The following is a 12,370-nucleotide window of genomic DNA, read 5'->3' on the forward strand; positions in this document are numbered from 1 at the left end:
TGTTATAATATTATTTCTGTATGTGTATCCCATTTTAGTTGTAAGCCTTTTTACAAGATACGTGTCGACATCAACACAATATGATCTGCCAGGTTAGATGTAAGAGTGACCTGGTGGCCCTAGTCTTGCCATGAAAAACAAATCAATAAATAAGAAAGAGTAAACCTAACAAAGAGGGATTGTGATGATAAAAACAATATGAGGAGCTTAGTATCAAAGTGGGACACACGCCACCTTGATCCAAAATTAGTTACAAATAGATTCTAGTACAATTTTTCTATGACTTGTTTGCTTCTGAACGTAGTTTGTGTCAAAAACGACTAGACAGAATTTGTTTTTGCATCTGAAATGTGAAGTTTGTATCATAATCAGGCACTTGTTATACTACTTTTTTTCAATCGCGGACATAAACTTTACAGCTAATCAGGAAGCGTCAATATCATAATATTCAATATGGCGACGAATGTGCTGATGATACAGCTGTTGAACCTGCGCCGTATGCTATTTTCTTTAATTTTGCTCATTTTTATTAACAAAAGGAAGTTTACATGGAACATATCATAAACGAAACTCCACGTGGCAAAGGTAGAAAACGTGAGAGAGCCAAACTCAAACTTCTTTTTTTCGGAACCGAGCATGAACCAAACCATGTTACAAAAGCTGACATGCTGATGATTAAAAAAAACAATTTACTGTACAATGCTGCAATTTTATAGTGTTGAAGGAATTATTTGTGTTAATTGTAATCACACTGTCAACAGTTAAAATATCTAACTTCATACTTAATTAAAAATGTATAATCCAGAAAAATTCCCCCTCTCTGTTTCCTCCTCCCCATCCAGCTCCTCCTCACCCCATCTAAGTCCATCTGCTCCTCCCCCTCTCTCTGTCTATCTCCCCCCACTCTCTGTCCATGTCTTGCTCTTCCCTTTCTCTGTTCATTTCCTTTTCCCCCCTGTCTGCGCATCACCTCCTCGCCACATGTCCTCTGTCCACCTCTTCACCTCTGTCCAGTTTCCCCACGTTGCTTCTCCGTCCTTCTTCTCCTCTCTCTGTCCATATCCTTCTCTTCCCATTTTGTCCATTTCTCCCTCCGTCTCTCTCTCTTTCTACCCACCTCCTCCCCCACTAGCTGTGTCCATCTCCTCCTTCACTATACTCTTTCCACACTATTACCCCCCACCCCAATTGGAGGTAGCTGGTTCTTAACCCCACAGTGTTTCTTTGGAGATAGCTTTTTATTCGTGGCTTTGACCGTTTACGCACATGTCACATATTTCATACATATTTGCACACATAGTTCCGTCGTACGTCTGGCGAATTTTGGCTTGAAGTTCTGTTCTGACGCAGCTCAATATTTATGACATCACATCTCATTGACTATGTGTCGTACAACGATATAATTTTGTAGGTACATTCAGCAGCATATGTGGATACTATCTGCGAAATTTGTTGCGAATAGAGTTAGTACCAAAGAAATAACAAATTAAAACGTCATGCATGATGCGGCAGTATTTCACGCGTCTCATTTGTTTAAGATCTCAAATAAACTGAACTGCACGTCGTACAGTGATATAATTTTGCAGGTACATGGTATATATGAAAACTGTCTGCAAAATGTGTCGCGAATACAGTTGTTGGTAAAGAAGTAATCATTAAAACGTAATGCCTGACGCTGCAGCTTTACTGCGTGAACAGAGAAAATGCAGTAAGCGATAAACTTTTTTCTTTCTTCGTTTTTTGAGGGTTGTAAGCGAGAAAAAGTTTCATAAAAGTTTGAAATCATGTGCTAAGTGTTCCCTTTCTCAAATACTGGACGAATAAAATCTGGGTAATAGCGTGTCATGGGCTTCACTTCTTTTTCACCTCCACCCCTATGATAGGCAGTTAGTTCTCATCCCCACAGAAATTGTCTGCAGACAATAGGGAATATATGTACCAAGTTTGGTTGAAATCATACCAGTGGTTTTAGGAGGAGATGTGAAACATACGTACATAGATACACCATCAATATCTTCGTTATCGGCCAATTCAGTCACTTACTGACTCTCTGAGTCGGAGTGCAACATAGGATCCCAGATGTTTCTTCCATTTCTGACGATCTTGAGATTCCCATTGCCAATTCAAGCCGCCTGTTTCAAGTCTCTGTCCCATCTGTCTGGTGGTCCTCCTCTTGGTCTTTTTTGGTAAAGTGAGTTACAATCTAGTACTTGTTTGGCTATCTGCAATCTTTTATTCGAACGTCATGACGAGACCACTGCCATTTTAAGGTACTCACTCATTCTGTTATATCACTGACCTTTGTTGTATGTCTTATATCAACTGCTATCTTTCTGTTTTCTCTTTTGTAGCCCAACAGTGGTCTTTCCACTTGCCTTTGGGTTACTATGTTTTCATACAACAAATTCACTTAATGGCCATATCTCACACCCATAAGTTATTACTTGCAATATATATTGGTCAAAAACTATTATCTTCAGTTCAGTTGACATCTTAGACTTCAAAACTGAAGAGTATTTTCCACAGATACATACATAGGTTTTTATAATATGTATGGATTACAGAAACGTGTTTATGGAAATATTTTAAGTTTATGTACAAGCTCGCAGATGGTTAGGAGAGTGGGAAAACGCAGAATGTAAAGGCTAATGTAGCCTGTTGTACAGAACCCATCGTGTACAAGCTTGGGCATTTTGCTTACTTACGAGCTCTCTCTCTCTCTCTCTCTCCCTCTCTCTCTCTCACGTGCGCGCGCGGGTGTGTGTGTGTGTGTGTGTGTGTGTGTGTGTGTGTGTGTGTATATGTCACTGTCTCAGTCTTGCAGAGGTCTTTAGTAATAATAATTATCTTACCTTTTCAACGGAGTGTTCACTTATGGTATTAAGAAAAATGACATTCAAAAAGCTCTGGAATGTATCGGAGATTCCAGAATAGGCAGTTCAGTTATACAGTAAGTTTTTGAAAATGGACTGAAAACAGTCTCAACGGCAATAAAACATTTACAATTGTTACCGGTTTCGGTCAGACTGTGGCCATCTTCAGACCATTTACACCATGATAATAGGCGGTGGCGGTGAACGAATCATGTGTCGTGATCCTACGGACGTCAAATGCAGTTTTTGATTGATATGCTGAAGCGCTGTTGTTGACGAGAGAACTTCTGTTGGGACTATGGATGTCCGGTCAACACGCAAGTTCTTAGATAGAAAACTCATTCTCCAATAAGGCAAAGATTTGTCCTGAAGGTCATTATGGTCTGCATATGTCCCTGCAACATTTTTAAAGGATGCTTCTCAGTGTTTCGTTGAAATGTTCTAGCGAAACTGGGAAGTCCTAAAACCGGATAGCTAGAAGGAGACTGGATACAAATAGTCGTAGCATCTTGTGCCGGTGAGACTTACCACAGGTATTATCCCTTGGACTAATACCCACAGACTCATTATAAGAGTTGGGACCACTCGTCTCAGCACATCCTTACCATAAAGAGTACACCCTTGTACCATCTAGGTCCTATAACATACCATTGCTTGCAAATATTATTTTCTCATAATGAGGTGTAAAATTTTTGGGCTTTTCCTTACAGCAGGAAACATTGTGTCCCACCTACTCCATTGTGAAGAATGTGGCACTCACAAAGAATGATTATTTCTCGCCGTAATGTTCTTTCACAAAATCATGCAGATTGAAGGTGTAAAGATGCCCAAGCTGGTGATAATGGCATCCAAATTCCTTTCACACTAGTGTTTATACTGCAGTGCCATTCTCTGCAAGGATAGCTGAGAAAGTCGAACTGTTTGAGAAGTGCCCTTGAAATTACTGTGACATCAAATGGTTCAAATGGCTCTGAGCACTATGGGACTTAACAGCTGTGGTCATCAGTCCCCTAGAACTTAGAACTACTTAAACCTAACTAACCTAAGGACATCACACACATCCATGCCCGAGGCAGGATTCGAACCTGCGACCGTAGCAGTCGCGCGGTTCCGGACTGCGCGCCTAGAACCGCTAGACCACCGCGGCCGGCCTACTGTGACATCCTCTGTAACATTTGCATATGGCAGAGCAATATACACGATATGATCAAAAGTATCAGGACACTCCTATGTAATGCAGAATTGAACACTAGATGTCACGAGAGGCGTAACTGTCAGAGTAAAAGAAGACAGGGAGTATTGTGTTGCCAGTAGAGAAACTGTAGCAGTAGAATGAATCGATTATGTCAACTCATGACTTCAAATATGGAAACAAATCCATCAGGGATATTTCAACCCATGAAGAGCTGCGTGTGTCGCCTGTTGGCGATGCCATTGTGAAGTGAAAACGAGAAGCCTATACTAGGCAGACTTAATGTGCTGAACGAAAGAAGCCGTTTAGTATTGTGGAGGGTGGTTGTAAAAATTGCATGAAATCAGCGGAAGGAATCATTCGTGAGTTCCAAAATGCTACCAGCAGTCAAGCTGGCGCGATGACTGTGCGTAGGGAGTTAAAAATAATGGGGGTACAATGGTCGAACAGCTTCCCATAAGCCATACATTCCTTTAGTCAACGGTAATCAGCTCTTGAGATGGCGTAAAGAATGGCATCTCTGGACAGTGGATGACTGCAAATGAGTGAATTGGAGTGAAGAATCAAGCTATACCCTGTGGTAATTCATGGGCTAGGGTACTTTATCTGCCATCACATTACCAACAGTGAAGTACGGAAGAGGTGATTTTATGGCATGGGTGTGTTTTTCATGGTTAGGATGTGATCCAGTACAGGAACAGTTCAGAGATGATGACTGATTGTGCCAGCCTTACAGTGCATCCTGGCATAAGGCATCAATGTTTGGCAATGGTTGGTAAACAATAACATTCTTGAAATGGGCTGATCTGCAAAGAATCCCGACCTAAGCCCAATGGAGCAGCCTTGAGACAAGCTAGAATGTCGACTTCATCCCAGGTCTCAGCATCGAACATGTTAGGTAACAGAGGAGTTTTGGCGCCCTGAAAATGTTCTAAGTTCAGTGTTGGCGGCCACTGCCCCGGGCCGCTCGGCAAGTCGCAGCTCTTTAGCAACCGCGTGATGCCGCACAACGGCCAGACAGCATGGCTGGGAATTCCATGGTGACGCTGTGTTGATGCAGGGGGCATGCCGGGAGTGCCAAAAATGGTGGACTTTATAAAACCTTAATGGCAGACATTTCACAGTTTGTACAGAAATTAATAGTAGCCAGAGGAATCATGATACCTTAAAAAGAAACATGTACATTATCATTATTTGCTCGACGATTCTGATGGTGTAATTAGATTTTCAATATCTTTATTAGTTTAAAGTATAGTATCTGACTGTAAATTGTCTGAGTAAAGACCAGTAACTAATTTCCGAAATCTAAACGGTTCATCCGATTTTGTTGATTGACATGTCTTTAGAAAGCTATTAGTGTAAACCTAAATTGGTAGGAGTTACAGGCATGTAACTTGAATAGTACATGAGTTATTGGAGGTCAAAGTGGCCGATTATTATTAACCGCGTCAGGCCATAAGTACTCCACAGTTACACGAAAAAACGGTAGCAGCGTGTTTATAAATATATTTATTCGTCTCTGTCTTTGTTTATATCCGATATACAGGGTGTTACAAAAAGGTACGGCCAAACTTTCAGGAAACATTCCTCACACACAAAGAAAGAAAATATGTTATGTGGACATGTGTCCGGAAACGCTTAATTTCCATGTTAGAGCTAATTTTAGTTTCGTCAGTATGTACTGTACTTCCTCGATTCACCGCCAGTTGGCCCAATTGAAGGAAGATAATGTTGACATCGGTGCTTGTGTTGACATACGACTCATTGCTCTACAGTACTAGCATCAAGCACGTCAGTACGTAGCATCAACAGGTTAGTGTTCATCACGAACGTGGTTTTGCAGTCAGTGCAATGTTTACAAATGCGGAGTTGGCAGATGCCCATTTGATGTATGGATTAGCACGGGGCAATAGCGGTGGCGCTGTACGTTTGTATCGAGACAGATTTCCAGAACGAAGGTGTCCCGACAGGAAGACGTTCGAAGCAATTAATCGGCGTCTTAGGGAGCACGGAACATTCCAGCCTATGACTCGCGACTGGGGAAGACCTAGAACGACAAGGACACCTGCAATGGACGAGGCAATTCTTCGTGCAGTTGACGATAACCCTAATGTCAGCGCCAGAGAAGTTGCTGCTGTACAAGGTAACGTTGACCACAACACTGAATGGAGAGTGCTACGGGAGAACCAGTTGTTTCCGTACCATGTACAGCGTGTGCAGGCACTATCAGCAGCTGATTGGCCTCCACGGGTACACTTCTACGAATGGTTCATCCAACAATGTGTCAATCCTCATTTCAGTGCGAATGTTCTCTTTACGGATGAGGCTTCATTCCAAGGTGATCAAATTGTAAATTTCCACAATCAACATGTGTGGGCTGACGAGAATCCGCACGCAATTGTGCAATCACGTCATCAACACAGATTTTCTGTGAATGTTTGGGCAGGCATTGTTGGTGATGTCTTGATTGGGCCCCATGTTCTTCCACCTACGCTCAATGGAGCACGTTATCATGATTTCATACGGGATACTCTACCTGTGCTGCTAGAACATGTGCCTTTACAAGTACGACACAACATGTGGTTCATGCACGATGGAGCTCCTGCACATTTCAGTCAAAGTGTTCGTACGCTTCTCAACAACAGATTCGGTGACCGATGGATTGGTAGAGGCGGACCAATTCCATGGCCTCCACGCTCTCCTGACTTCAACCCTCTTGACTTTCATTTATGGGGGCATTTGAAAGCTCTTGTCTACGCAACCCCGGTACCAAATGTAGAGACTCTTCGTGCTCGTATTGTGGACGGCTGTGATACAATACGCCATTCTCCAGGGCTGCATCATCGCATCAGGGATTCCATGCGACAGATGGTGGATGCATGTATCCTCGCTAACGGAGGACATTTTGAACATTTCATGTAACAAAGTGTTTGAAGTCACGCTGGTACGTTCTGCAGCTGTGTGTTTCCATTCCATGATTAATGTGATTTGAAGAGAAGTAATAAAATGAGCTCTAACATGGAAAGTAAGCGTTTCCGGACACATGTCCACATAACATATTTTCTTTCTTTGTGTGTGAGGAATGTTTCCTGAAAGTTTGGCCGTACTTTTTGTAACACCCTGTATACTATTCATGAAGAAATTGGTTAAATATTTACTGTGTTTTAGAAATCAGAGACATTAGGCTACTGGCCTACCTTTTGTTTCTGTTCCTTTGCTATATGTTTATTTCATCTTTTTATGTATTTAATAATGCGTGTTAGAGCGTTTTTATGGTCCAGCCGTAGGAATATTTATTTAATTTCAAATTATTTAAATGTAAATCCAGTATTTCATGTGTGCTTTAATGTGTTTGTGAGTGTGCGTTGGCTGGAAGACATGGCGTGAGCGCTCTAGCCAATCACAGTGCTCGTTAATGGAGAGACGGTATGGACAGGGGAGTACTGAATGAGGGACAGTCGCACAGCAGAGGGTGCTGGAGAGGAGGCGCGACGGGCAGTCGTGGGGAAAAACTTGGGAGGGTGGAGCAGTTTGCGCGTGGTCGCGAGAGATAGAAATATTTTGTAGTGCCGACCTGTGCACTTGTGAGATTTCCATGGCTTCTGCAGTGAAGTCGTAGTATGCGTTTAGAAGTGAATATCACGCTGGCTATGTTGTTGCTCATGACTAATTAAGTGAAGTGGGAATCTACTGTTTCTCTGTTGGTTGGTTGGTTGGTTTGGGGAAGGAGACCAGACAGCGTGGTCATCGGTCTCATCGGATTAGGGAAGGATTGGGAAGGAAGTCGGCCGTGCCCTTTCAGAGGAACCATCCCGGCATTTGCCTGGAGTGATTTAGGGAAATCACGGAAAACCTAAATCAGGATGGCCGGACGCGGGATTGAACCGTCGTCCTCCCGAATGCGAGTCCAGTGTCTAACCACTGCGCCACCCCGCTCGGTGTGTTTCTCTGTTATTCAACTTATATTTTATTTAGTTGCTGGACCATCGACACCAATAAGTGTTTTGCAGAAATATACGGCATTCTCAAAAGTACTTCTGCTCTTGTACTCATCTTTTAAAGTCGTTATATTTGTACTTGCAGATTTTATTTCATTGCAATCTTTCATTTATAAATGTCTATTCATTCGAAATTCGCAATTGCCGAGTGATAGGAACCTACGACGATTCGATTCATATGTATATTCATATTGTATACTCTAGACTCAGCAGAATTTGGCTTGTAGTGCGGCAACTATGTATCCCAGCCCCTAGGCAACGAAACCAGCCAAAACTTTTAATATTTCAACTCTGCGTCTGAGGGTATGTAGTTGAGGGCCACTTATCACATTTACTTTTTTGGAAGCCAGCAAACATCACTTCTCTATTTATGACTCTTGAGGAAGAAAGGGCTGCCATTCCTCCACAGACATTCGGACACCTCACTGAAAGCGTCCCTAGCAGTTCAAAAGCTATGAAACAACTACTAGGAGAGGACTGAGCCGCAGGTGTAATCACGCACAGATATCTGTACCTCGAGAATCACATTGCAGAAGTTTCCTACAATCATATTATTTGCGTTTGTGTGAGACAACGTCTCTTCCTTTAAAGCAGATCATAACGGTTTACTTAAGTTTTCTCCTTGAAACACTCAACAAATACCGGTACTTCAAACAATAGTGGAGATGCACCTTGGTCACAATCGTGCTTTTTATTCAAGCTCGGACAGCCCATGTCATGGGATTTGCGATCATTGTTTGCAAACAGTAATCCTCACTGGTCCCATTAAACATACACAGATTATTTTTAAATCATAATTATGATAACAGTAAAAATTTGTAAAAAATCACCAACGAGTTCTATTATCATCTGCAGAGATTTGAGGCTCGGAGTCAGCGAACCAGTGACGACGATCAATCAATAATTAAACAAACCTATATAATGAAGGTAACGCCTAATGCAGGGGACTGAAACTTTTGAAACTGTGTCCGCGCGAAGAAAGTGCGTTATATGATCCGAATTTTACTTTCGGAAAGTGTACCACCGTCTCAAATATTCGCTCGGATCACTAAACAATATGAAAATAGTTGCATGAACCCTGAGAATTGTAGCGCGTGGATGGAAAACTTTAAAAATGTCTACATAGGCATATCCGACGCGCACCGCTATGTGCGTCCGCTAGCAGTATCTTATTTATTCGTTTATCCAAGAAGACAGACAACTTACAGTTGAACAAATTGCAGAAAAATTTCGAGCAAATATTGGCACAACTCATTCAATCAAATGGTTCAAATGGCTCTGAGCACTATGGGACTTAACATCTATGGTCATCAGTCCCCTAGAACTTAGAACTACTTAAACCTAACTAACCTAAGGACATCACACAACACCCAGTCATCACGAGGCAGAGAAAATCCCTGACCCCGCCGGGAATCGAACCCGGGCGTGGGAAACGAGAATGCTACCGCACGACCACGAGCTGCGGACCAACTCATTCAATCATTGAAAACAAACTGAACTACCATAAGACTTGGGCAAGGTACGTTCCAGAGGGCATACCGTACATTTAAAAGAACTGAGATTTCGCATTCGTACCGAGCTCAAAAATCGTTTCAGTAGCGAAGCTGACGCATTTTTTGGGCATGATTTTTAACCTGTGATGGAACTTGAGTACATCACTTTGATGCGTAGTCCGTGCATCAAAGCATGTAATGGACAGACCCTGAATCCTCAGTCCATAAGAAATTCAAACCATAACCATTGGATGGTAAGGTCATGTTAACCATCCTTATCTATCCTTATGGTCAGATTTTCTGTAACTTTTTGGAGGAGAAACGCACTGTCAACAGCCTATACCACTCAGGCATCACTGGGAAAAAAGTCAATTCCGCACTGAAAAGGACACGCCCGGAATGGCAGAGGAAAGGCGTGTCGCATCTGCAACACAACGCTCGACCTAATAAACGGCACAACTGATGCTGGAAACTCAGACGCGAGTCGCGAGCGCTTGTCATCCTCCTAAAGGTCCTGACCTTTCCTTTCAGAATTTATCTGTTTGTTCCGGTGATAGAAGCTTTGCGAGCCTTCAAGTTCGCCGGCAACGAAGAGGCGAAAAAAAGTACAAAACTGGCCTCTAGATAAAGGTGAACAATTCTCCGCTGAGGGACTAAGATGATTTGTTAGAAGGTGGGACAGATGCGCAGAAGATTCTATAGAATACGTGGAAAAATAGACAAAAAATTGTATAGATTTAGTAAATTTTTTTGCTGTAGGCTATTTGTATGATTACTGAATGGCGCTTGTAAAAACTACGTTCTGCATTGTAAACTGCGCTGATAACCTCGACGCTGAGCACCCCTAACCCATAAACACTCGCGCGCCCACACACACACACACACACACACACACACACACACACACACACACACACATTGTAAATTATCCAAGCTTTTCAAGTCTCTGCACACTTACGATACAGCCAGTAATTTTTGTAGAAACGCTTATCTCAGTCGAACTTATATCATCATGAAACTAACCTGTGTGTGTTACAGAAGCCTTAGGAACTGCTACGTTCAGCTGCTGAGGACGAGAACGCACGGCTTAATATACGTCATGCGTGATTGTCTACGTTTCGAAGAAGTAAAGAATATATCTGTCGATATTTTGAGAAGGGGTTATCTCTGATGCATATTCACACTGTCCATGAACTAGCATTTGTAGGAACAGCCGTCAGGGACTAATGTCTTCTCTTGAAGACGAACCTTAAACCAGTACAACTGAGCCACTCATAACGTGAAATCTCGTGAGCTATTTAATGAAAAAAGATAATATCGTGCTTTTATTTGACTGACAAAACAAATCTGAAGTGGGTAAAAAATCTTGGTTCCATGATTTTAGCGTATTGTACAAGGAATACTGTATTTAGTATCAGCAACTTCCTGTAATTTGTACTCTGAAATGTTATCTCCGGCTGTCCTGTTGAAGGTCACAGAGACAATGCAGATAAGTTCACTGATAAAGTTCGTATCACAGCGAACACTTGAGCATTACAGATCCCAAGGGATACGGCTGCCGTGCCACATCCCAGCAGTAGTTACTCGACGTGGGCGAGTTCCTGTTTCTTCTGAACTGGCTGATGAGCCTTCCAAGACATGTACGTGTTCCAGCCGACGGCTACTACCTGGACCAGGGGAACCTGATAGTGGACTGGCACGACGGAGAAGTTTAGAGTCTGCACCAAGGGCCATATCTAGAAAATGAAAATAAATCTATAAGAACTTACGTTGAAATCAAGAAAAGTTATTTAAATATTTAATTCACAAGTGTGTATAGAGTATTCATAAACTGTAGTAGGTAACACAACATGGAAATCTAAATGTCCCGAGTAACTTTCTGTATCCTCAGATAATTTAACTGCAAAGTAAGGTAGAGATAAGCTTTAAATGTATGCGAGACACAATTACAAACGCTTTTTAAACGCAGCATTTGATACCACATGCTTTTAAAGTAGATATTTGGGATATGATCATCTTTTTGGTGTCAAAGAATGCGACTGGGTGGTTTCCCAAAACCTCTTCAGGTGACTGTCTTTATAAAGGGCATAGTTAGGTTTCTTTCCCAATATTGCTCAACTGAATTAGTGATTTGTTTTAAGTTAGTTACGTGTTCCATAGATCATATTCAGGATAAAAGTTATGAGGTGGAATTTGTCTATTGAACAAACAAGGAACACATATTTAAAAAATAATAATAAATAATTTACAGTATTAGAAGCGAAGATCGTTTGACGTGAAATAGTTTATTTCAAAACCAGTTTCAAAGTAACTAGCTGTCATTCTCCGGTTCTCAGATCTCCCAGAAATATAGCTGCACATCAGTCTCGTCGACATACTGAGAACATGTTCCAATATAATAATACAGCTCCATACGGCTTATAAGTATATAAAAATTGCTGAATAAAATATCCGTAGCCTCAATAAGATGTACAGGAGCAAACACAGGTACATCAGTGAAGATGAGGCTTCGACGACAACTCAGGTTGCCATCTGAGGGTGACAGCTAATTACTTTTGAAGCTGATCATAAATTCTCTAGTTCACATCGAGCGATCTTGGCTTCTAGTACTATAAATTACAACATTAGATCGCCCCAACAAAAGGTGTAAATTATATACAATAATAAAAAAGATAAAAAATACTCGTATGTATACATTCTGGCCATTTACAGATTTTTTCATGTATAAATGAATAAATATTTCTATCCGAGAATTACTCTATCGTACAGAAGGATGTATCACGGAGAAAAATCTGTAATATACATCTGAAAGCA

At 41.6% G+C, this 12,370-nt stretch overlaps 2 protein-coding genes across 5 annotated transcripts in view; both read right to left on the minus strand.

The window, feature by feature from the left end:
* Positions 1–10,700, minus strand: part of LOC126162823 (protein Mpv17-like) — a 263,732-nt gene extending 253,032 nt beyond the window's left edge. The window contains exon 1 of the mRNA XM_049919578.1: positions 10,580–10,700. The gene's annotated coding sequence lies outside the window, so the exon portion shown is untranslated. The remainder of the gene's footprint in view (positions 1–10,579) is intronic.
* A 153-nt stretch (positions 10,701–10,853) lies between these two features.
* Positions 10,854–12,370, minus strand: part of LOC126162826 (protein Mpv17-like) — a 62,346-nt gene continuing 60,829 nt past the window's right edge. For all 4 annotated transcript variants that reach the window (XM_049919586.1, XM_049919585.1, XM_049919587.1 and 1 more), the window contains one exon: positions 10,854–11,292. In XM_049919586.1, the coding sequence (XP_049775543.1) occupies positions 11,137–11,292 (156 nt within the window). In that variant the 3' untranslated portion in view covers positions 10,854–11,136. The remainder of the gene's footprint in view (positions 11,293–12,370) is intronic.

The sequence above is a fragment of the Schistocerca cancellata genome, chromosome 2 (assembly GCF_023864275.1).
Source record: "Schistocerca cancellata isolate TAMUIC-IGC-003103 chromosome 2, iqSchCanc2.1, whole genome shotgun sequence".
NCBI classification, from domain to species: Eukaryota; Metazoa; Arthropoda; class Insecta; order Orthoptera; family Acrididae; genus Schistocerca; species Schistocerca cancellata.